The following is a 25121-nucleotide window of genomic DNA, read 5'->3' on the forward strand; positions in this document are numbered from 1 at the left end:
CATTCGTATGAATTCATACGAATTTGGTAACTCGTAAAATATGTACGAATTAGCAAAAATCGTATTAATTCTTACGAGTGAGGTCGTATCAATTCGTACGAATTAGCCACCTCGTAAAATTAGTACAAATTGCCGTGAGATTGGGCTGGTTAAACAGTTAAACAGCTACTTCTTACCTTGTACTCTTTTACTGTTAAAACTGAAGTGTTCAGCGTCTGTGAACAGCCAAACTTTCTACGGTTAAATTGATCATCACTATAATGGTATTGACCATCACAGTGTAATGGAGTGAAGGACAGCAACATCAATAATATTAAATATTGGTTATCATTTCTGATTATTTTGAGGACTTGGTCTATTGTGGCTATGACTGCAGCCCGTTACCTGCAATATTTTACCAGCATTTTGTAAATATCCAATATTTCTAAACTTCCGCAATCAATCTCTCATCCATGTTTGATGTTTAATATACTGTACATTGATTGTTGAAAAACTGGGATTACCATGAAAGAGGTACCTTGTTGCATCGCACCTGGTCACCTGTAATCAGCATTTGAAAGAGCAAGAAATAGGATGTTTCAAAGAGAGCAAATGAAAATGCTTTGTCATCATCACAGCAGCATATCTGAAGTCTATAACAGTACTTAATCAGCATGAGTCTGTGAAAGCAGATAGCATAAAGGATGGAGAGAACACAGCTGACCTACACTGCACACCTGTACATACAGGTTGAAGATGTGTCCTGATATAAAGGTTAGAACCTTTATGATCCCGACAGAAATCATGAGAAACAGAAATCTGATATGGAGTGCCGCATAACTATGCTTCAATATAGAGTGACGCATAACTATGCTTCAATGCCCCTCTTTCATTACATCACTTTTTCTCCATTCAGACACATTGCTGTATGTGCTCTTCAATGCCTCAATGTTCCTCATTCAATTTCTGTCTCTCAGTCACTCACCATTATATTTCTTACTTGTGTGATGCTTTAAAAAGTTTGTGAGGTTTTTCCTTTCTCTGTTTTATTGTCAGTTATTCTTACAGCTCTTTCAATTAATATTTATAAATGCCTTCAAAAACCAACCAGATGAAGAGATCTTGAGGGTTTTAATGGCACCTGATGGAGCAATTGATAGGAGCAAATTAATTATTATTCCATTTCTATTGAGAAATAAGCATTGTAGTCATTAAGTCGTCACATTTGCTTGGTTGTGTCTAAAGCATACGGTGAATGGGAGGGGACATGTTCAGTTCACTTTTGTGATGACTTGACATATTAACTATGTGATATGTGGTGGCCACAAGATCATTTTGACTAGGTAACAACATCCTTGTGTTGTGGCCACACAATACGAAGCCTTGGCCTTGAGAGCCAATGTTGAGAGAATAACATTTATTTATTGTGACCATGAGATTAATGCGTAAACAAACCTGCGTGACCTGGGATTATCAGAAATGGATATTATTGATAAATTACTATTTTATTTTGAATTATCCCACAGAAGTTGTTGCAGTTTTACTGTCAACTGTCTCTACCGGTCATTTAAGCTGATAAATTCAGATATATATACACCGATCAGGCATAACATTATGAAAGGTGAAGTGAATAACACTGATTATCTCTTCATCACGGCACCTGTTAGTGGGTGGGATATATTAGGCAGCAAGTGAACATTTTGTCCTCAAAGTTGATGTGTTAGAAGCAGGAAAAATGGGCAGGCGTAAGGATTTGAGCGAGTTTGGCAAGGGCCAAATTGTGATGGCTAGACGACTGGGTCAGAGCATCTCCAAAACTGCAGCTCTTGTGGGGTGTTCCCGGTCTGCAGTGGTCAGTATCAAAAGTGGTCCAAGGAAGGAACAGTGGTGAACCGGTGACAGGGTCATGGGCGGCCAAGGCTCATTGATGCACATGGGGAGTGAAGGCTGGCCTGTGTGGTCCGATCAAACAGACGAGCTACTGAGCAATTTGTAGCTCAAATTGCTCAAGAAGTTAATGCTGGTTCTGATAGAAAGGTGTCAGAATACACAGTGCATTGCAGTTTGTTGCGTATGGGGCTGCATAGCTGCAGACCAGTCAGGGTGCCCATGCTGACCCCTGTCCACTGCCAAAAGCGCCAACAGTGGGCACGTGAGCATCAGAACTGGACCACAGAGCAATGGAAGAAGGTGGCCTTGTCTGATGAATCACGTTTTCTTTTACATCACGTGGATGGCCGGGTGCGTGTGCATCACTTACCTGGGGAACACATGAACCATGATTCACTATGGGAAGAAGGCAAGACAGCGGAAGCAGTGTGATGCTTTGGGCAATGTTCTGCTGGTAAACCTTGGGTCCTGCCATCCATGTGGATGTTACTTTGACACGTACCACCTACCTAAGCATTGTTGCAGACGATGTACACCTTTTCACGGAAATGGTATTCCCTGGTGGATGTGGCCTCTTTCAGCATGATAATGCGCCCTGCCACAAAGCAAAAATGGAACAGGAATGGTTTGAGGAGGATGATGAGTTTTAGGTGTTGACTTGGCCTCCAAATTCCCCAGATCTCAATCCAATCGAGCATCTGTGGGATGTGTAGAACAAACAAGTCTGATCCATGGAGGCTCCACCTTGCAACTTACAGGACTAAAAAGATCTGCTGCCAACATCTTGGTGCCAGATACCACATGCAGCACACCTTCAGGGGTCTAGTGTAGTCCATGCCTCGACGGGTCAGGGCTGTTTTGGCAGCAAAAGGGGGACTAACACAATATAATGATATGCCTGATCGGTGTATATCTTGTTATATATTTATATACTATATCTTATATCTTATACCGTATATTGGATGCTGGCCTGGCACTGTGCGGTTTAGTAGTTTATAATTAATTATAATTTCTGATACTATTTCTTTAGAAATACAAATAGCTCTTGAAGATGATCTCCTGATTTTTAGAGGTTGTTGTTTGAATTATCTTATACTATTGATCCAGATACAGTATTATAACAGATATAGCTGACTAGAGAATTAAATGTGTATATAGTCATGAGGGCCTCCCTCTGGCCGTATTGAAAATTCTAATAACGCTGCATGATGACACATATACACATCTCACAGTATGCATATTCTGCCCGTGACTTATTGCTCTTATTATAATTATTTGATTCTAACTGAGTCCAAACGCCTTCAAACCCCACACACATATGCTGAGCAGAGGGAGGGTTGGCTGCAGAGCAACAGCGGTGTGTAAAATTAGCATGTTGGACTCAGTGGAACTTGTTGCCTGCAGCTCTATCATATAAAGCATGAGGAGTGACTCATGCTTACTGTGTCCAATGTTGTGGGTGGGTCACTGTCATAAAGATGGGACAAAATGAAGCAATGTTGAAGACATTTATTGGTTTAGTGTTGGATTGTCTGAAGGTTGTCAAAGACTTTGTGTGTAATTCTGGTGAAAAATGACTTGCAGGGAAAAGAACAGCGCACTTTTACACATCAAGTCAGCATGAATAGTACATTTATAATATGTGTGGGTGTACATTTATAGTATTGGAGGGAAATCCTTTATTTTGTTAAATATAACATATAATATATCTTAACTAAAACTCTTTTTTAAATTATTTTCTCTTTCTCCATCCACTCTCCTTTTTTCTCTCTCTTTCCGCAGATTCATTCAGCTGTAGTTGATAAGTTCATGTGTATGTATTGTGCAGATAGTGTTACAAGCTAATAATACATACAAATAGTTGATGTCAGCTACAAACAAAAAGTAGCTACATTGAAGTTACCTTACAGTTCGTTCTGTTTCTTGAATCTGATTGGCTGAGGGCATTTTCCAGCCGTGCAATATTCTCCCTGTATCAGCACTGGAACTGTTTCACTGTTTGTATCACTCTGTTTGCGGCGACTGTCATGGCTGTCGAGCAAATCCACCATATTTTTTACAAATACTACCGGTTTGGTGTCACGGAATGCAGTTTTAAGATTTTTTTAGGTGAGAATGTTGTTATTTAGACCTCAAATATGTGACTCATATATAAAAAGCTTTAAAAAGCTCCAGGTTGTCAGCGGCCAGTGCTCATGTACCCGCCGAGAACAGCTTTATCTCTTTCTTATGTGTAGTGGTCAAACATGTGATATGATTAATTTGGGGTATATCAAAAAGGCCATCTTTGGTCTTATTAATCGATTACTTGTTCCAGAACAAAAAGATTTGGGTTAAGGGAAAAATTTCATAACTTAAGTTTCATAACTTTATATTTAGGCAATTTTTTTACTTAAATCCGGTGCTAGAGTGCTGTATTTGTTCCTTTGACTGAATTGCTTGCTTGTGTTTATTTCCTATTGTCTTCTATAATTTAAATATTAATGTTCAATAAATATTATTTTAAATAAATAATATGCCGTATTTGGTATTGAGAAAGTGTCAGTTAGTGATCGTGATATAGACTTCAGTGAAAGTTCCATTATTACGCCTTTATGAGTAAGTCAGTAGCAAATTGAAGGGACTGGTTGTAAACAACAAGGAAGTTGTTTGAGCGCTGTCATAGGAAATCCCATTAACAATTAAAAGGACAAAGAAAAAGATATCATTTTCCTCAGCGGACATTCAAACTGATATTTTATAATGTATATAATATGGACATCAACCTGAGGAATAAATGCTATATGCTTTAAGTTATATGCTATAAGTGCAGATAATGCACGTGTTTAGTCAATTTCTCTCTCATAATACCATAATACTCTACATAATACTTTACACCATGGTCTATCTGAATTAGTAGTGCACCGAAATTTTGGACGCCGAAAATGGCATTATCGGTTTCGGGCCGAAATAAAAAAAACAGCCGAAAACGTAAACCAAAAATGAATGTCACCCGCTCCTCCCATCCGTGCGCAAGTGCTTAGGTTTCACTCACGGTCGAGCTGTTATCACACGACGCATCTGCCTATCAAAGATTAAGCATGTCAGCGGTATGAGAACAAATAGAGACGTATCCAGCTGAACTACCCATTGCCAGAAGCGACAATCCCCTTGACTACTGGCGCGCGAACGAAGGCCGCTTTCCATTGCTTGCGCGGATTGCACGCAGGTATTTATCTGCCCCAAGCAGTGTTGCCAAGTCCGCGGTTTTCCTGCAGGATGTTTTTCAGTTCATCAGTTCATTTCAATTATCATACAGTGACAGTGTGGGCTTTAGATCAGTAATTTATATGGTTAATTTAGTTTAATAATTAGATTTATTTGGATATTTAGTTGAAAAATGTAGTGTCCCCAACTGAGCAAGCCAAGCCAGAGGCAACAGTGGCAAGGAAACCAAAACCCCATCAGGTGACCTAATGGAGAAAAATAAACCTTGGGAGAAACCAGGCTCAGCTGGGGTGCCAGTTCTCCTCTGGCCAATTAACAAGCAGTGTATGATTATTACTCTGGAAACTTTACAGGTCAGAGGTCATAATAGATCGGAATATTCTAAAGATCGGAGGCAACACGCCGGAGACGGGTTTATTGAGGATGATGTGTTGATTAAATAATTATTAAAGTGCAATATTCGAAGGATCGGAGGCAACACGCCGGAGACGGGTTTATTGAGGATGACATATCGATTTAACCATTATTAAATTGTAATATTCGAACAATTGGAGCCATCACGCCGGAGACGGGTTTATTGAGGATGCCGTGTCGACGAGGCAACTTCTGGGGGAGTCTAATTGAAGCGGTCTCTGCAGACACTTCAGGGTCATGCGTTGGTCATGTCTTGGCGCAGGTCCACCATCTGATCTGGATACGGCCCAGATCCGGCTGACTGCAGTAAACCTCGGGATAAAACAGAGAAACTATCATTAGCGTAGATGCCATTATTCTGATGATGTATCGAGTACATCAGGTGTTATTGGAAGTGTTCCCGGTTCCGGCTGACCTAGTTAATGCAGCCTAACAATCATTTAATTGAAAAAGTGTTTTATGTGAAATCCATAGTAAAGAGATGTGTTTTTAGTATAGATTTAAACTGACAGAGTGTGTCTGCTTCCCGTACAATGTTAGGAAGACTGTTCCAGAGTTTAGGTGCTAAATAGGAAAAGGATTGACGGCCTGCAGTTGATTTCGTGTTAAGAGCTCACTCAGGTACTGGGGAGCTAAACCATTTAGTGCTTTGTAAGTAATAAGCAAGATTTTAAAATGTATGCAATGTTTAATAGGGAGCCAGTGCAGTGTTGACAGAACTGGGCTAATATGGTCATACTTCCTGGTTCTAGTAAGAACTCGAGCTGCTGCGTTTTGGACCAGCTGGAGTTTGTTCATTAAGCGAGCAGGGCAACCACCCAGTAGAGCATTACAATAATCTAGCCTTGAGGTTGGATTGAGAGCATGTGCCGTAATTTAGGTATATTTTTAAGATGGTAGAATGCAATTTTACAGATGCTAGAAACGTGGCTTTCAAATGAAAGATTGGTATCAAAGATTACACCCAGGTTCCTCACTGACGACGAGGACTTGACAGAGCAGCCATCAAGTGTTAGACAGTATTCTAGGTTACTACTTGTGGAGCGTTTTGTCCAATAATTAAAAAATCATTTTTTTCTGAATTGAGTTGCAGGAAATTACTGGTCATCCAATGTTTTATATCAGCTATGCATTCCGTTAATCTTGTGAATTGGTAAGTTTCTTCAGGGCGTGAAGAAATATAGAGCTGAGAATCGGCATAACAATGAAAACTAACGCCATGCTTCCTAATGATATCTCCCAGTGGTAGCATGTAAAGGGTGAAAAGCAACGGTCCTAGCACTGAGCCCTGCGGTACTCCATACTGAACTTGTGATCGGTGTGACATCTCTTCATTTACTGCTACAAACTGATAACGGTCACATAGGTATGATTTAAACCATAACAAAGCAATTCCACTAATGCCTACATCATTTTCGAGTCTATTCAAAAGAATGTTGTGGGCGATAGTATCGAATGCAGCGCTAAGATCGAGTAACACTAATATAGAGAAACAGCAACGATCTGATGATTAGAGTAAATCATTTGTAACTCTGATGAGAGCAGTCTCAGTACTATGATACGGTCTAAATCCTGCCTGGAAATCCTCACAGATATCATTTCTTTCTAAAAAAAGGAATTTTCACATAATTGTGAAGACACTGCCTTTTCAAGTATTTTTGACAGAAAGGGTAGATTTGAGATTGGCCTATAATTGACTAATTCTGTAGGATCAAGTTGCGTTTTTTTAATAAGTGGTTTAATAATAGCCAACTTAAAAGTTTTCTGTACATATCCTAATGACAAAGATGAATTAATTATATTAAGAAGAGGATATATGACCTCTGGTAGCATCTCTTTTAATAGCCTAGTCGGTACAGGGTCGAGCATACATGTTGTTGATTTTGATGATTTAATGAGTCTAGCCAATTCTTCTTCTATAGCAGTGAATGAGTGTAATTTTTCCTCAGTGACACTACAATGCTCTGTCTGATGTGATACTGTAGTAGACGGCTGCATGGTTAAAATGTTCTTCCTAATATTATCAATCTTACATGTAAAGAAGTTCATAAAGTCATTACTGCTGTGCTGTTTACAACCATCAGAAGTTGAAGCTTTATTTTTGGTTAATTTAGCTAATGTATTGAATAAATACCTAGGGTTGTGTTTGTTATCTTCCAAGAGAGTCGAGAAATAAGCAGATCTAGCAGTTTTACGGCCTTTCTGTATGTGATCATGCGCTCTTTCCACGAATTACGAAATACCTCTAGTTTTGTTTTCTTCCAGCTGCGCTCCATTTTTCTGGCTCCTGTTTAAAGGGCCCGAGTGTGCTCGTTGTACCACGGCGTTGGACTATTTTCTTTAATCTTCTTTAAGCGCAGGGGAGCAACTGTGTCTAAAGTACTGGAAAAGAGAGAGTCAGTAGTTTCTGTTACAACATCGAGTTCTTCTAAGCTATGTGGGATGCTGAGGAGATGATACTGATGAGGAAGATTATTTAAAAAGCAATCTTTAGTGGCGGCAGTGATTGTCCTGCCATTTTTGAAATGAGGCGGCGGCTTTGCAACCTTAGCTAAATTAAGTATACATGATACTAGGTAATGATCTGAGATGTCCTTGCTCTGCTGCAGAATTTCAACGGTATCAACATTTATTCCATGTGACAATATTAGGTGTAAAGTATGATTATGGAATGAGTGGGTCCTGACACGTGTTTCCTAACTCCAATAGAGTTTAGAATGTCTTTAAATGCTAATCCCAATGCGTCTTTTTCGTTGTCTTCATGGATATTAAAGTCACCAACAATTAGTACTTTATCTACAGCCAGTACTAACTCTGATAGAAAATCAGCAAATTCTTTGATAATGTCTGTATTGTGCCCTGGTGGCCTGTATACAGTAGCTAACACAAATGTTAAACGGGATTTATCATTTACACTACATAACATTACATAAAGCACCAAAACTTTGAAGCAATTATATTTGAAACTAGACTTCTGAGTAATACTGAAGACTAAATTTTCTGACCGCCCGCTCCCACGAGATTTGCGTTGGGTCCAAAACCCAATGCAGCCCTCTACACTGTAAAAGTGTTTTAAAGGTAAAAGTGTTTTGAGGTAATATTATGCTAGGAACCTTGCAAAATAAGGCTTTATTTTTTTGTCATTCTGCCCTTGTCACAGGTAGCGTGTGTATACAGCACGAAGAGTGGGTTTAAACATATTTTTTATGAATTTTACAACACATTTAACAAACAAACATACATACATAACATACACTTAAGTACTAAACATACCTTAAAATAACAGTGTTTTAATGACAACACTCAGGAGAATAGGGAGATATCCAAACTAAACACAAACAAGAACGTACTGAGAATGAGGGATAACACAGGTTATAAATATACAGGGGCTGCGTTCCACTCCACTTTTAGACACGCACTTGTGAACTTCCCTAAACACTTCCCCTTGGGTGAATCCCTGCCGCCATTTTGAAGTGCATTCCACTTTGTGAAGTGGACAAGGGAAGTTTATATGGACAGACCCTCGCTCCCTCGATTTTGACCTTCATTGGTACCACAATGTAACACAATTGTGATGTCACCGCATATCGCGTTTAATTTACCCCACCACAAATTACACTATGATATATAATATATTTTTTTTTAAATATTTAAAATAACCCAAACTCACCTATTTACATATAGAATGCTGCATTAAACAATTTTGTAAGGGAAAAAATAAATAATAAATCAACTCCATAGCGGATTCCAAGTGATCAAGGGCTTAGGACGTTCCCATTCAGCCCATTGCAAAGGTTCTGCCAGTAGTGGACATTAATGCAACGTAAGCAATGACGCACATCCGAGTGAAAAAGATGGAGTGAAGTTAGCAAGTGAAGGGCATAACAAAAACAAACTGGAATGCAGCCAGAGACTAACGAGTTAACCAATGAGACTAATTTGTGAACTAAATGACTAATCAGACTAATCACTCGGAAACTAAGTCAGAGGAAAATAGGGAAAAACACAATGAAACATAACTCTAACACCCCTGTAATAATAATTTGTGTGAAAAAGAATAAAAGTTGTTGGTGTTTTACTGCCTCTAGTCTAGTGTTTTCCCTGGAAACTGCAGTGAATTGTATGTGCTGTATGTAAATTCTTCAAGTTTTATGTTGATATTCCACTTTGGGATGTTCAAACTGGGTTTATCCTTTTTTATTCTACCCTGTATGCAATTAAACTGTTTTAAGAAGAAAAAAAGTTGAAGTAGCACAAAACTTGCAATGATTAATGTCCTGCCAATTTAAAAAAAAAAAAAAAACGAAAAGATTAATTGTAGGCTTTTGTTTGATGGTCTCATTGTATATAAAACCTGTTCTGTATTTCACAATTCACCAAAAGCTCAGTTCCACTGTGTAGACTGATTTAGATTATGGAAATGTTTCCTTTTGTTTTCCTCTCAGATTCAGATGCTTTGCTTTCTCCATTTGTGTCTGTCTCTTTCCTCATCTCAACTGTCTCTCTCTCTTTCTCTTGCTCTTTTGTGTGAGGCATGAGAAGACATACAGAAGCTCTCTAAAAAGATCAATGTTACAATAGCATTGATTCTCTTGCTCTCTTTCTTGCACTTCCATGCTTCTTTGATTGTGTGTGTGTTCATGTTTTTCTTCAATCTGACTGCACACTGACTCATGGGGACTCGTGTAACCGATAAATGTAAGGGGATAGAATATACAGTTTTTACAGTATAAAAACTGTTACGTCTATGGAGAGTCCCCACAAAGATAGCAAACAAGACTCTGTGTGTGTGTGTGTGTGTGTTGAACTTATGGTTGAGTTTGGTAGACTGTCCTGTCATTATCCTTCTATCATTAACCTAAGGGAATTTATCAAACACCTTAATAGCATCACAGAATGTCACAGAGCAAAATAATAAAAAAAATAATAAAATAATGAGACACAAGTAATTGTGTCTCTGTATGCTTAAAGTGGATTCCTGGGGTGTGTAAGTTCATTAGAGGGGATGTTGTTTATCAAAGGCATGTGTCATGGGCAAATGTCAAGTTGTCTCAAGGGTTTTGATCCAGCTGAATCTATTTTAAAACAGTATGAAATGTACCCACAGAACCTTTTGATTATTTACCTACCACTGATTTGCCTGTTTTGCAGTCAGTGTACATTCACTGTTCTGCACATGTTTTCCACTGCTCAAACCCAGCTAACAAAAATATGCTCTAATAATGTTTTCAGTCTAACATTTTCATTAAATTATGAAAACGTTGGCTGTGTTGGCTGAAAGCTTAAAATGCTGCTTTGGAGGATGCATTCCGAGGTAGAAGGGCATCAAGGCACATCCAAATCTAATGTTAGCGTCACTTCCTGTTCCATGAGATACCCAGGGTTGGGTAGTAACAAAAATGCATGTAATGCCAGTACGTAATCAGGATACAAAAATCTGGTAACTGTAATTCGTTATAGTAAAAACAAAGTAATCAGATTACATTACTTTTATATTGTGGTGATTGAATTACATTACTAAATACTTTTTAAAGCATTTTTTTAAACTGTAACGGAATACATTTTTTAAGAAACCCACCCAACTCTAAAGAGACCTTCATCTGATCAAATTTTGAAGGCAGCATAGACCATGTATCCTTCACTGCCTTTGATATCCCAGAAACCTGTGTGTTTCATTTTGTGGCAGTTATGCTAAGATGTCATCTGAAAGTTGTGTTTGACGGTCAGTTTGTGTATAAATGTATGTTTTTAACCAACGTTTTCCACTTTTGATGTCTCTGAACATACAAAACTTTTTTTATGTTTTAAAAACGTTATTTATTTATTTATTTTTTTGGTTATGCAAACGTTAAGGAAACATTAAAATTTGCAAACATCATATGATTGTTACTTGTGAATGTTACTTTAGTTCTAACCACTTACATACACGGAGGGTACTCTGGGTTTGGTGTGTCACAGTGTGGCATGGTTTGTTTCTTAGGCCCTGTCCAAAATGGCAGACTTCATGTGCACTTTCGGTCTTGGGGACTTACAGTGGCCGCTGCGTGTGCGTGTCCGTTAAGTCCACGAGACCGCAGGGTGTCCCATTTGTCATTTTAGGTCTCAGAAGGGTGCTCGGCTGCTCGCGAGCGCCCCCTTCGAGGTCGATATGCGCCCTCGATGCGCACTTCTGCCGAGCCCGCACTGGTGAGCGCCGTTATGCTGTGAAAGTGCGGACTCAGAGGAAGACCGCGAGGGTTTAGGGTGCCATTTGGGACAGGGCCTTAGTTTGTCATGTTCACTGTCATGCTTCCTGGTTGTCACGTGATTCCCATGCCCTCATGGGTTCTTGTGTCATGTTGTCATTGGTTCATTGTTTAATCATTGGTCACAGGTGTGTCTTGTCTAGTCATTAGTCTCTGGCTGCGTCCCAATTCGCATACTATCCGTACTAAATAGTATTCGAAAAAAGAATTAGTATGTCCCAAATCGTAGTATGTTGAAAAGAGTATTCCAAAGATTCCCGGATGGTCTACTATTTCTGGTCACAATTCGAAGTGCAGATCGATGCGCACTCTAACGGCTGATATTGCCCACAACCCATTGCGAGAACTACAAACGCGGATAAAAAAAGTGTTAAAAAACTACAAAAATGATGGTTACGCGAGTCTGACAGCTAAGTAGAGAGGATTAGATAAAGGGGCTTGAGTGAGCAATTATCAGTATTTAACCTGACGAAAAGATATTTATTCAATGTTAGCCACATTATATTTCACCTGCAGCAGCATTGTGAACTTTTGTAATGATACGTTTGGCCATTAACTTTGCAAACACATGAGAGGAGTCTCTGCATTAAAGACCCACGAATGGCAGACCAACGTGCTACTATATTTCTCTCCGATACGGTAGGAAATTAAATTGAATGTGGAGGATTTGAACTGTGACGATGATTGACAGGGTAGTTTACGGTGACGGGACTCACCTAACTAAGCAACAGAGTCCGTTAAAGATGACGAAGTAGTATGTCCCAAAGCTTGCATACTTTTCTGCTACACACTCAAAAGTATGTACTTTTTCTTCACAAAAAGAGTACATACTTTTAGGACGTAGTATAAGTAGGCGAATTGGGACGCAGCATCTGTGTATTTAGCCCTCGTATTTGCCATGCGTTTTTGTCTAGTACTGATGTTGTAACCCGTTGGTTGGTGAGTTTGTGTCTGTTCAAGTTTAGTTCATATTGTGTTAAGCCAAGCCTAGTCTTTGTTTATTGTGTATCTGTGCACTATGAGAATTTAAATAAACTGCACTTGGGTTCTGCAACTCGCCTCCAGTGGACTCGAATGTTACGATATCCACACGCACACGGGTGTGAACTCGTGTTAAAGCATTCCATGAACGATGTATAGATAGTTTTTGTCCTATTGTTTTGAGAACATTTATTAAAGACCAGATAAATTTAAACTAACATTGTATTAACACTATTGGAAGAACATTTGTTCATAGCTTTGCAAGAACCTTTCCAGAACATTAGGGAAGTTCTGAGAATGTTCCATATTATCTGGGAATATTGCAACTATGAAAAATATTGTACATAGAAAAACCGATTTTAACACATACACTATATTGCCAAAAGAGTGCTAGGTTGTCACTTGTGCAATAAGTCCATTCATGAAATTCTCATAAGTATTCCACTGTCAACTGTTAGTGGTATTATAATAAATGTGGAAGCAATTGGGAACAACAGCAACTCAGCCACAAAGTGGTAGACCATGTAAAATCACAGAGCGGGGTCAGCGCATGCTGAGGCGCACAGTGCACAGAAGACGCCAACTTTCTGCAGAGTCAATAGCTACAGACCTGGCGGATGGCCCCTTCCTGTTCTAACATGACTGCACACCAGTGCACAAAGCAAGGTCCATAAAGACATGGATGAGCGAGTTTGGTGTGGAGGAACTTGACTGGCCTGCACAGAGTCCTGACCTTAACCCGCTAGAACACCTTTGGGATGAATTAGAGCGGAGACTGCGGGCCAGGCCTTCTCGTCCAACATCAGTGCCCGACCTCACAAATGCGCTTCTAGAAGAATGGTCGAAAATTCCCATAAACACACTCCTAAACCTTGTGGAAAGCCTTCCTAGAAAAGTTCTTATAGCCGCAAAGGGTGGGCCAACTCCATATTAAACCCTACGGATTAAGAATGGGATGGCATTAAAGTTCATGTGCATGTAAAGGCAGGCGTCTCAACTTTTGCAATAGTGTATTATTAATCAAAAGAAAACAAGCATGCATCATGCCAGTTCAGATATTCGAACCAAGTGGATTGTAGGACTGTTTCACCAATAAACTTTATATATATATCTATCTTATATTTAAAAAAAATCTTCTTGGTCTTGATTCATCTCAACTAGGATGCCAAATGAGGGCTTATTAATTGATTAGTGTGAGAGCAAGAGTCTATCTAGAATGATCTGCCTGGACCTTTGGCATTCTCAAGCCAAGGCAGACCATCTGCCACACGCACACACACACACACATACAACGACAATCTTACCCTTACAGCTAGTCTCTCTCTCTAGCTGTAGTGCAGCTGCAGTCTGTTTTTAGCAGTTTGGTTTGCCAGATACAAAGAAGAGGGAAGAGAAAGAGAGAGTGCAGAAGAGGGAGACCAACAGGTGGAGAAGAAAGGTGAGAGAAATGTGAGTAGGAAAACAAGGTGACTGAAGAAAAGGAAATGGGAGAGGTTCTGTGTTCTGTTGCCTAGCAACCAACATTGTTCCATCTGGGGGGATGTTGCAATTTTACTGCAAAGACCAGATTACATCGTGTCAGGTGCAAGTGATTGTCCCACATACACACGCAATATCTGAGCAGATAGACTTTCAATTAAACTACTGTGTGTGTGTGTGTGTGTGTGTGTGTGTGTGTGTGTGTGTGTGTGTGTGTGTGTGTGTGTGTGTGTGTGTGTGTGTGTGTGTGTGTGTGTGTGTGTGTGTGTGTGTGTGTGTGTGTGTGTGTGTGTGTGTGTGTGTGTGTGTGTGTGTGTGTGTGTGTGTGTGTGTGTGTGTGTTTGTGTGTCTGTCTGTCTGTCTGTCTGTCCGTCTGTCTGTGTCTGTCTGTCTATGTCTGTGTCCTGGTAGACCCTTCGTTATGGGGACAACTGTAGTGTCTTAGGGTTACATATATATTTAAATTAAAAATTAGCTCAATAGGGAATTATGGGTATTAATATTTAGGGATTTATGATTAATCATAATGGGTTATAATCTAATCACAAATCTCCAAAATCACCCAAAAGGGGAATACCTAACCTCTGTATTTTATGCAATATGTAATATATATATGGTTAACAACAAATTATTGCAACTAACTACAGATATATCTATATTAAATAATCACAGAATAACCTAGGGAGCTGATTCAAAATTCCTCTCCGTTCCGTTTAAAGAACGAGCGGAGATTCTTTATCCACTCACCAGGTCTATTCTTTCTACCCAATTTTCGGGAAGTTTATCCCTCTGGCCACAAAGGACAAACTTTCCGAGTTATGGTATTAATTAAAGCATTCAACGATGCTTATAAGAGCTCGTAGCTTAGATCTGACATTAAAGGGACTCGTGTTCCGTGAGCAAAACAATGACAATCAAAACGTGAATATCATGGTTTTAATAAAGACTAATACTACAATTACATATGACTACATAAAGAATACATGTATTTACAGAATAGTGGAAAGTAAAGAGGAGGATGAGGGGGAAGGGAAAGGAAGGAGGGTATGATCGTGTCCGATCCGACACCTTCCCAGACATAACCATTGGAGCCAGCAAGAACTATATCACCTTAAACAGGGGTACAATCTTAAAACGCATCTAAATTTCGGTAGAATTGATACTTGCATGGTTTCTTGGTGTTGTGTAAAGCAAGATGCGTGCGTTGGCGTTTCTCAGAGTGTTCGTGCACTGAAGCGCTCTCTCCGTTTGGTTCTTCCGGAGCTTCGTTGGTCCGCGGGAGTTTTAAAGGTGTTTGGGAAGGGAGCGTCTTGGAAGGGAAAGTTCATCTCGTCCAGCTGAGTTCCTCGTCTGGTGGAACGCGCCGCTGACTGCGTCGCGGAGCACGTCGATCTTCAAAGGAAACAACAGCTTGGCTGGACCGCGCCGGCTCGCAGGTCGAAGCCCGCAAGCCGCGCTGATGAGATGGGAGGAAAAGGAAATTTGTCTCGTCGGGGTCCTTGCAAGTTGACTGAGCAACAATGTGTGGGTGTTTCTGTCCTTTAAAGTCCATTAACTACGCCCATTTTCCCCGAGACGACCAATCGTTGGTGTGAATTTCAGGCGGGAGAGACTTTCTTTGTTCGGACTTTATTACTCAATGGAATGTTCTTGCTGGAAGCCAGAATTAGTAAAGTTTCACTCCAAAGACCTAACCATACTAGTGGTACATCTCATAATCATATACTTTGTACCATTGACTAAGACAGAGAAAAAGGAACATTTAGACATCAGACATGCCTTGGTTTACAGACATGAAGGCAGTGCATCTTCTATACAGAGCAATTTGGAGCGTTTAAGATAGCTCTTACATCACGCAAGCATAAGAAATATAGGGAGCATGCATACACTTAAGAAATCATCATATATGTAATTTCTGGGATAGTTTAATTAAAGGCTAAATAGAGGGGAATGCTTGTGTGTGTGTGTGTGTGTTTGTGTGTGTTTGTGTTAGAGTCAACCCCCCATGGCCCCTCCAGACTGAAGGGTGAGGGAACTGTTCTGGCTGATTAAAATCTGATTGAAGTTCAGAAAGGGCCATCGCTAGTATCTTCTGGTCATCTTCTAGCTGGCCATTAAACAGTCGGAGGTGCCATTTGACTCAGACCCGCCGGAGCCAGTGGGGCAGAAATTTAATTTATATGCAGAGCTGTTTGGAGGAAAGCATCTCTGATCACTTTGATCCTAGTTGAGAGACACTCCAGACGCTACACAACATATCCCCACTAAGATGCCAATATTTTAAATCCTTGTCCTTGTGGGAAAATTGTTTGGTCCCCACGAGGAAAACGTCTCGGGTTATGACTATAACCCTTGTTCCCCGAGAAGGGAACGAGACACTGCGTCGTCGAGTGACAACACTCTGGGGAACGCCCACAGCGTTACGCATCTGAAGTATGAATGAAATCAAGCCAATCTGATTGGTGGTGCGTCGTGACGTAGTAGATGACGGCATACCCGGAAGATACAAAAAGGAAGCTGATGCAAACACACACTAGCTCTTTTGCGATGAAGCAAGCGCTCTAGCCGTGATAGGTGTGGCGACGAGACGCAGTGTCTCGTTCCCTTCTCGGGGAACAAGGGTTATAGTCATAACCCGAGACGTTCCCCCTCGAGGGAACTCGAACTGCGTCGTCGAGTGACAACACTCTGGGGAACGTTAATACCCACTAGGCCACACCGAAATCACCCCACGTCCCAGTGTGAAGCTGGAGACCCAGGCACACTCAGGACGCAAGAACTCGAGCACCAGGCGTCACCGGGAGGTGCAGACTGTAAAAACGTATGAAGGTGTGCGGGGTGGCCCACCCGGCCGCCTCGCATACCTCTTGAAGCGAGACGCCAGAAAGGAGGGCCACAGATGAAGCCATGCTCCTGGTGGAATGGGCCCTCACGGCCATGGGTGAAGGCAAATTGCGCACCCTATAAGCCGTGGCTATAGCCTGGACGATCCAGTTACTGATCGTCTGAGTTGACGCAGGCAGCCCCTTCTTGGGTGAGCCAAAGCACACCAACAACTGGTCTGACCTCCTCCAATGGGAAGACCTCTCTAGATAAATACTCAGAGCTCTGACCGGGCAGAGCAGATGAAGTCTCCCCTCTTCCGCCGTCAGGTGGGGAGGGGGATGGAAAGCCTGAAGAACCAGAGACCGGGCTCCCTGAGATGGAACCTTGGGAATGTAACCCGGTCTAGGGTGAAGAATGGCCCTTACTCTGCCGGGGGCAAACTCCAGGCAGGTTGGCGTGACCGCCAAAGCCTGGAGATCTCCCACTCTCCTCAGAGAGGTAATGGCGAGTAGAAAGGCCACCTTCAAGGTCAGGTTCTTAGGCTCAGCCAGCTCCAGTGGCTCGAAGGGGGCCTCAGCCAATCCTTCCAGAACCACCGCCAGGTCCCAGGTTGGGACTCTGGAGCGAGCTACCGGCCTCATCCTCCGAGCCCCACGGAGGAACTGTACAACCAGGTGGTGCTTCCCCAAAGGTCCATCACCTAGAGGTGCGTGGAAAGCCCCAAGGGCAGCCACGTACACCTTCAGGGTGGACGGGGTAAGACCAGCGGAGAAGCGATCTTGGAGGAACTCCAGCACTGAAGCCACTGGGCAGTTAACTGGATCCACCACACGCTCTCTACACCAAGTGGAAAATACATTCCACTTGAGGCTGTACAGTCTCCTGGTAGAAGGAGCCCTGGAGCTGAGTAAGGTCTCGACTACCTCTGCTGACAGGCCCGCCTCTAGGTACCGAGCCCCCTCAGGGGCCAGACCCAGAGGCTCCACAACTCTGGCCGGGGGTGAAATATTGTGCCCCCTGCCTGAGAGAGCAGATCCCTCCTCAGAGGAACCTGCCACGGAGAGCCGTCTAGCAGAGTTATGATGAACGATTTTCGGTGGGTGCACACGTTTGCTGTCCAGCCGCAAGTCCTGTTGGAGGCAGCGAAGACAACACGCGTGTGCGGGAGATCAGTGAGGCCCGAAGCGTCTGTGACGGCGGGAACACAGCACTGATCTCCCGAGAGCTCCGGGGGGAAAACGACCTCGGTCAGAGCGATCCAGCCGCAGCTAGGACCGCTTAGTGGCAGCCTTCTTCGCCTGAAGGACGGTCCTCAGATCGACCTTAGGCTCTGAAGGCTTGCCACGAGAGCGCCGCCTCTTTTGCCAAGCTCCCTCAGGAGGGGCGCGAGAAGCAACGCTCTCTTTCTGCACCTGCCGGTGCGAGGAGCTAGTAGACGGCCGAGGCTGTCCTTTTGAGACAGCCTTCCCCGAAGAGCTGGATCGACGAGGGAGATACTGCTGGAAGGCCGCTGCCTGTTTTCTCACCTCCTGGAACCTCTCGACGAATGTGTTAACCGCACCGCCGAAAAGCCCAGAAGGCGAGACCGGGGAATCCAGGAGAAAGTGTTTCTCTCTCTCCTTCATCCCCGACAGGTTTAACCAGAGATGCCTCTCCACACATACCATACCCGCCATGGAGCGACCGATGGAACGGGCCGTCTCCTTGGCAATGCGGAGAGACAAATCGGTGGCCTTCCTGAGTTCGAGGACATCGTCCGGAGACGGGCCCCGCCCTCGTCAAGCTCCTTGAGGAGGTCGGCCTGGTAGGCCTGCAACACCGCCATAGTGTGCAGGCAACTACCAGCCCGTCCAGCCGCCATATATGCCCTCCCCACCAGCGCTGATGTATCGCGCGCTGGTTTGGCGGGCAATACCGGGGTCTTCAGGGACGAAGCGGCCTCGGGAGAGAGGTAGCTCGCGAGAGCCTCCTCTACCCTCGGCAGTGTCCCATAACCCTGTTCGGCCGCCCCCAGTACGTTACCGAAGTCGAGTACTGGAGGGCTGGTTAGTCTGGCCGAATAGGGTTTATCCCAGGACCTACACAACTCATTGTGTAGGTCCGGGAAAAAAGGCAGACCCCGGCGTGGAGGTTGAGGCTTGCGCCTGAAGAACCGTTCATCCAGCTTACTGGGCGGCTGGATTTCCGGTTCTTCCTGCGGCCAATGGATGTTTAATTTGGCCACAGCGCGTGTCAAAACCTCCACTAGCTCCTCTGGAGCGGGTGCATGAAGGGATGGCTCAGGCTCCACTGCACCCGCCTCGACGCTCAGCACATCCGACTCCTCAGAGCCAGACAGCTGAAGCATCGGGTTCTCCGCCCCGCGGGAAGAAGCCGCATCGCGGGCTTCCGCACGGACCGGGAGAACATCGGAGTCCTCGGACGAGGATAGGGAAAGTGCCTCAGCAGTCCCATATCCTGTCACGAGGTCCCGCTGCGAGCCCCATGATCTACGGCGCCGCCGTGCCTCAGCAACAGCGGGCCCAGAACCCTGGGGCTCGCGGGCTTGGCCGGTCTCACTGAACACAGCCAGCCGTGAGCGCAACACCCTGAGCGGCAGCTTTTCACACTCACTACAGGCGGCTCCCTCGAGAGCCGCCTTAGCGTGCTGCACGCCCAGGCATTGTACACACAAAAGGTGTGTGTCCGTGCCCGAAATGAATCGCGGACACGGGTGCACACACCTTGTGAACTGTTGCTCACTAGCCATCTTGTAAGGATATATTTGACAAAACAACACCAAATAGACAGACAATTTTTACACATAGCGCTTCGCTGAAGAGCAAAAAAGCTAGTGTGTGTTTGCATCAGCTTCCTTTTTGTATCTTCCGGGTATGCCGTCATCTACTACGTCACGACGCACCACCAATCAGATTGGCTTGATTTCATTCATACTTCAGATGCGTAACGCTGTGGGCGTTCCCCAGAGTGTTGTCACTTGACGACGCAGTTCGAGTTCCGCTTATACAGTGTATCAAGTGATGTTTTTTTTTAAATGTAAAAATGCAGAAAGCTTTGTGTGATGGGTAGTACAGTTTGTACAGTATAAAAATCATTGTGTCAATGGAAAGTCCCCATGAAACATGAAAACAAAACATGTATGTGTGTACACAGAGACACACAGATGAAGTGATCAATGCTGCACACAGATGGATCATCAGACACACAGGGATCTGTAATTAGTCTGATTGTGTGTGCAGCGCCTTCTACATTGAAGGGTTTTTATGTAAACAAAATCTGTATGTGTGTTGAGTGTATGTCACAGCAGATATGCTGCCTTTTCACTGCCTCTCTTCAGGTTTCAAGTCTGAGGTTACAATAAAATCTGTCATTCAAAATCTATTTTAAATCTGGGAATAAATTTATAAAAATGTTGAAACAAAAGAACCAATTCCTATTGCATAACATTTACATTTAGATAATAGACACAATCATCAATGTCAAAGTTTGAGATGGCTAGAAGCAAAGGGGCAAACTAGTGGATTATTTCAGCATGAATCAGTGGTTTAAGAGGTTAAAACAAAGTCCCATATAAGATGTACATCGACACATATAGAATATTTGCCCTCTGTTTCAGCAACATTACTCCAGTCTTCAGTGTCACATGATCCTTCAGAAATCAGTCTAATTGGATGATTTGCTGCTCAAGAAAAATGTCTTAGTATTATCAATATTGAAAACAGTTGTGCTGCTTAATATTTGTGTAGAAACCTTGATGAAAAAGAACGGCATTTATTTGAAATAAAAATCTTTTGAAATAAAAGTCACACATTTGATCAATTTAATGCATCCTTGCTGAATAAAACTATTAATTACGGGAGGGGGGGGGGGGGCAATTGCATATCAGCAATTGTTATGCTGATAGTATAATTTTTATTAAAATAATACAGTTTTGGACCCTATTATATACTGTAGCTCTTCCACATGATGCAGGTGGTCTCACGTTCATGACGTATCTGTGTTTTTCCTCAGCTCATCTCCAGTGATGCAGACGGGGCCATACAGAGAGCTGGGAGATTCAGAGTGGAGAACGGTTCAGTAGATGAGGTAAGACCTCATTAAATATTGTGCAGTCTGAAATGTGTGTGTGCACTGTATGTGCTGGATTGTAATAGACCACCAACCAAGCATTACAAAACTGTTATGAAAATTGCCAGGATCGAGGTTAAACAGCCCTACAATTGTTGAAGCTCTCATGACCATGGAGAGATTCAATAAGCTTTTCAACTCATCACATGCACACTGATGGCTGCAGGTTCAAGTCAGTGCAGTACTGCAGGCACGGGGGCGATACAATGTATTTAAATACATGCATAAGGAGTGAAGGTGGACAGGAAGAGGAACACAGATTAAAAGAAGTGGGAGGAAGGATGAAGAAAAGAGAGAGAACAAATATACTCATCTTCTGGCAGTGAGTAACAGACCAAAACTGCCAGCTTTTGTGTTTTGTGAGTGTGTATGTAGTTGTTTCAATGAAGCACACATGCATCAGCAAAAACAACAATCAAAGCAAAGCGATTCAATCAATCCCCAATGTTCTCACTCTCATTTCCTCCCTCTCTCTCTCTCTCACTCTCTTTCCCTCCATCCACTTGTCCTTTTCATTTTAAGCACCAGACTGTAGCTATGACAACCTCCAATGCTTTATCCCACCAAAACAGACCTCTGATTGGTTGTTAATGATTTAGGGTGGACTGTCACCATAGTGATTAGGGTTCCTGACTCTCAGAGTATATTGGAAAGCTGTTGTTTACGTTGAGTTTTTTGCTATTTGTACAACCAGACATGTTTTTATGATATATTACATTGTTGCTGCAAATTCTGTCCCCAGGATATAGCTAAGATAGAGGATTTGTCAAATTTGCAAGAATGACTTGTGATAGTCTTGAATGTGCTAGTAAAAAAACTACAAACCAATCAGAAATGTTTTCACATGCATATTTGTCCAGCTGAAATTTGTAATGTGGCTTGTTACAAACTATCTTTTTGTATAGAAAATATATGCTTTTGAATAAGCATATATATTGCAAAATATATGAATATTATTTCTAGCAAAAATTAATTGCTAAAAATATATTGTATTTTTGGGGCCCATGAAAATGTTATAGGGCATGTACAAAAAATGTTTACTGTTGAGTTCTGCACTTAGTTAGATTCTTGGTGGGGCTTTTCTGCAGACCTCTGACTACACGCCTGGAACATGGAGGAGAACTGACGTCCATTTGGAGAATCCAGAGTACCACACCAGATGGTACTTCAAGTACTTTCTGGGAAAAGGTGGGATTCTACTTACAAGTATAGAGTATGCACACATACACACACAGATTTACATGTATACTGTACATGCAAACACATACAGGACATGTTGACATTATACTCAACACAGCATAATGGAGAGCATAAATGTGGCATTATTTAGTAAAATCCCGTTCTGTGAAATTTTGGTTTGGAGTTTGTGGGAAAGAAAAAGTTGAATTACACTGATAAAAATTAATAAGGTAGATTTGTGCTGTTTTTAGCTGTAGGTTTAGGTCTAGCTTTTTGTTGTTAGGTTTAGTGACATCTGGAGTTCATTTTCTACTCAAAATGACACATCCATACTCAAAAACGATCCATCAAATGTTACCATCATTGTGTATTGCATACCAAGTATTGAGGTCTCTGTGTTCAGGTGGCGCATTACTTCTATCATGTAGAAGTGGTGTCTGCACAATATCTATTATTTTATTGAACTAGATGTTTCTAAGTAAAGCATAAACTTTAAAAGTATGGTTTAATTCAGTGTTATATTGTTTATATAAAAAGTATTGCAAAGGAAACTTCAACTCAAGTAGACATTACTCAACCTTTTGCTTATTTTCTTTGTTAATTTTACTTAACTTAGTTAAGTAGAGTTGACTTAAGTCCACATGAAATGTACTTAAAAAATATGTGTGCAAACATTTGCCAAAGAAAAATTAAGTACATTTTACTCATTTTTTTTTTTTTCAGTATATGTATAGGGAATGATTTAACAATGTTTGAAATTAGTCAGATTGTGGTTGGGAATTGAGTCCTTATTCAGAAGCAGTTTCATTTTATTAAAAAAATGGTAACACTTTACATTAATAACATTAGTTAACTATTAGTTAACATGAACTGATAATGAACTGCACTTATAAAGCATTTATTTATCTTTTTTAATGTTAATTTCGACATTTACTAATGCATTATTAAAATCTTGTTAACATTAGTTAATGCACCATGAACTAACATGAACTAGCCATGAACAGCTGTATTTTTATTAAGTAATGTTAACAAAGATTAACTAATGCTGAACAAAGGTGTTGTTCATGGTTAGTTTGTGTTAACTAATGCATTAACTAGTGTTAACTAATACAACCTTATTGTAAAGTGTTACCTAAAAAACAATACTCTATTTTACACTCTCTTTTTTCTTTTCTGTCTTTCTTTTTCTCCCTTGCTCACACAAACACTGTTTTCCTCACACACATTCCCGAGGCAGATTTTGCATTATGTATCTGTAATTGATTTAAATCACTGCAAATAGCTTTCATTCAATGAGTGAGAGATTGAATGAGACAGAGGGAGAGAGACAGAATATTCTACAGAGGACGGGTGGAGATGCAGAGACAGACCAGATCTTGTCTTCTAATTGGATTTCACCCTCTTTTCATTTGTCTTCTGTCTGTAAACCTGGACTATCTTAGTCTAAAATATTCCCCTCAAACAGCAGGCTTCCATCCCTTCCTTTCTCTGTGCCTCTTATTCTGATGCTCCAGGAATAGATCTAAATAAACAGGCGTCTTCACAGTCACGTCTCTGAGGACAGTTTAAATGGTCACAGTGCTTTGGTGTGGCATCCATCAGCATCATTGTGCAGGCAGCACATCAAGAAGGCACAAGTTACATTATTTAGAAAAGAAAACATAAAAAATAGAAGTTAGATTCACTGTTGATTCAGCTGATTCATTTGCATTAGTCTTAAAATATGTTGATTGTTAATCATTTGTTAAAATCATTCTCTGAATCGTGAAACATAAAAAACACTCGAGCCAACTCATAAGATACACGTGATAGAAGATTTGAAAAGACAAACCGTTTTTCTCTAGAAAATAGTGAACACATCTATTTAACATTTATAATTAATATTCAGCTGAAATTTTGTAAGAATATGTAACAGAACAATGTGTTTAAACAAGATCAAAATAATATAAAAAATATATAGCTCCTGTCTGTATTTGATTAATACCAGCGGTAACGTTCTACGTCATAATCACTGTCCCAAATTAGTGAACCAGGGTCTTCACTAGTGTCCGGATTCGTGTACACGATTTATTGATTCACAAGCTAGGTAGCTGATTGTGACACACCCATAGTTCTAGTCATTCATTCGTTGTCATTGTTTCTAATTAGTCCACACTTGTTTCCTGTTCTGTTCTGTTTCTTGCCTTCTGTCTTCCTCAGTTCATTGCCGTGTGTTAACCTTTATGGATTGTTGTGTTTGCGTTCTCTTTGTGTTTAATAAAAGAAGCATATCTTTGTTCATTCTGCATCACGCATCATCCTGGATTCAGACAAGCAACCCATGACACAGCAAGGATGCATTAAATTGTGTCAGTAAAGAAATTTTATAATGTTAAAGGGATAGTTCACCCAAAAATGAACATTTTTTATAAAAAAATGTAATGTATACACATTCAAGCCGGAGTTATATAAAAAAAAATATCCTGGCTCTTCCAAGCTTTATAATGGAAGCTAACTGGCACCACGATGACGTTGGACGTAGCATAAGCATTTTGAACTGCGAGAGGCTACACTTTTTCCATAAGTTGAATACAGAAGAAGCTTATTATAATGCTTGGAAGAGCCAGGACATATTTTAACATAACTCCGATTGTATTCGTCTGAAAGAAGAATGTCATATACACCTAGGATGGCTTGAGGGTGAGTAAATCATGGGGTGATCTATCCCTTTAAGATTTATATTTCAAATAAATGCTGTTCTTTTGAACTTTTTATCCATCAAAGGAATTCTAAAAATAAAATTAACACGGTTTC

At 41.4% G+C, this 25121-nt stretch overlaps 1 protein-coding gene across 8 annotated transcripts in view; it reads left to right on the plus strand.

Annotated features, from left to right (window-relative positions):
• Nucleotides 1-25121, plus strand: part of garnl3 (GTPase activating Rap/RanGAP domain like 3) — a 104071-nt gene that overhangs the window by 36257 nt on the left and 42693 nt on the right. For all 8 annotated transcript variants that reach the window (XM_079815630.1, XM_079815632.1, XM_079815634.1 and 5 more), the window contains 2 exons: nt 21033-21107; nt 22238-22337. In XM_079815630.1, coding sequence (XP_079671756.1) covers nt 21033-21107; nt 22238-22337 — 175 coding nt within the window. The remainder of the gene's footprint in view (nt 1-21032; nt 21108-22237; nt 22338-25121) is intronic.

This window comes from Gobio gobio, assembly GCF_949357685.1.
Source record: "Gobio gobio genome assembly, chromosome: 4".
Lineage (NCBI taxonomy): Eukaryota > Metazoa > Chordata > Actinopteri > Cypriniformes > Gobionidae > Gobio > Gobio gobio.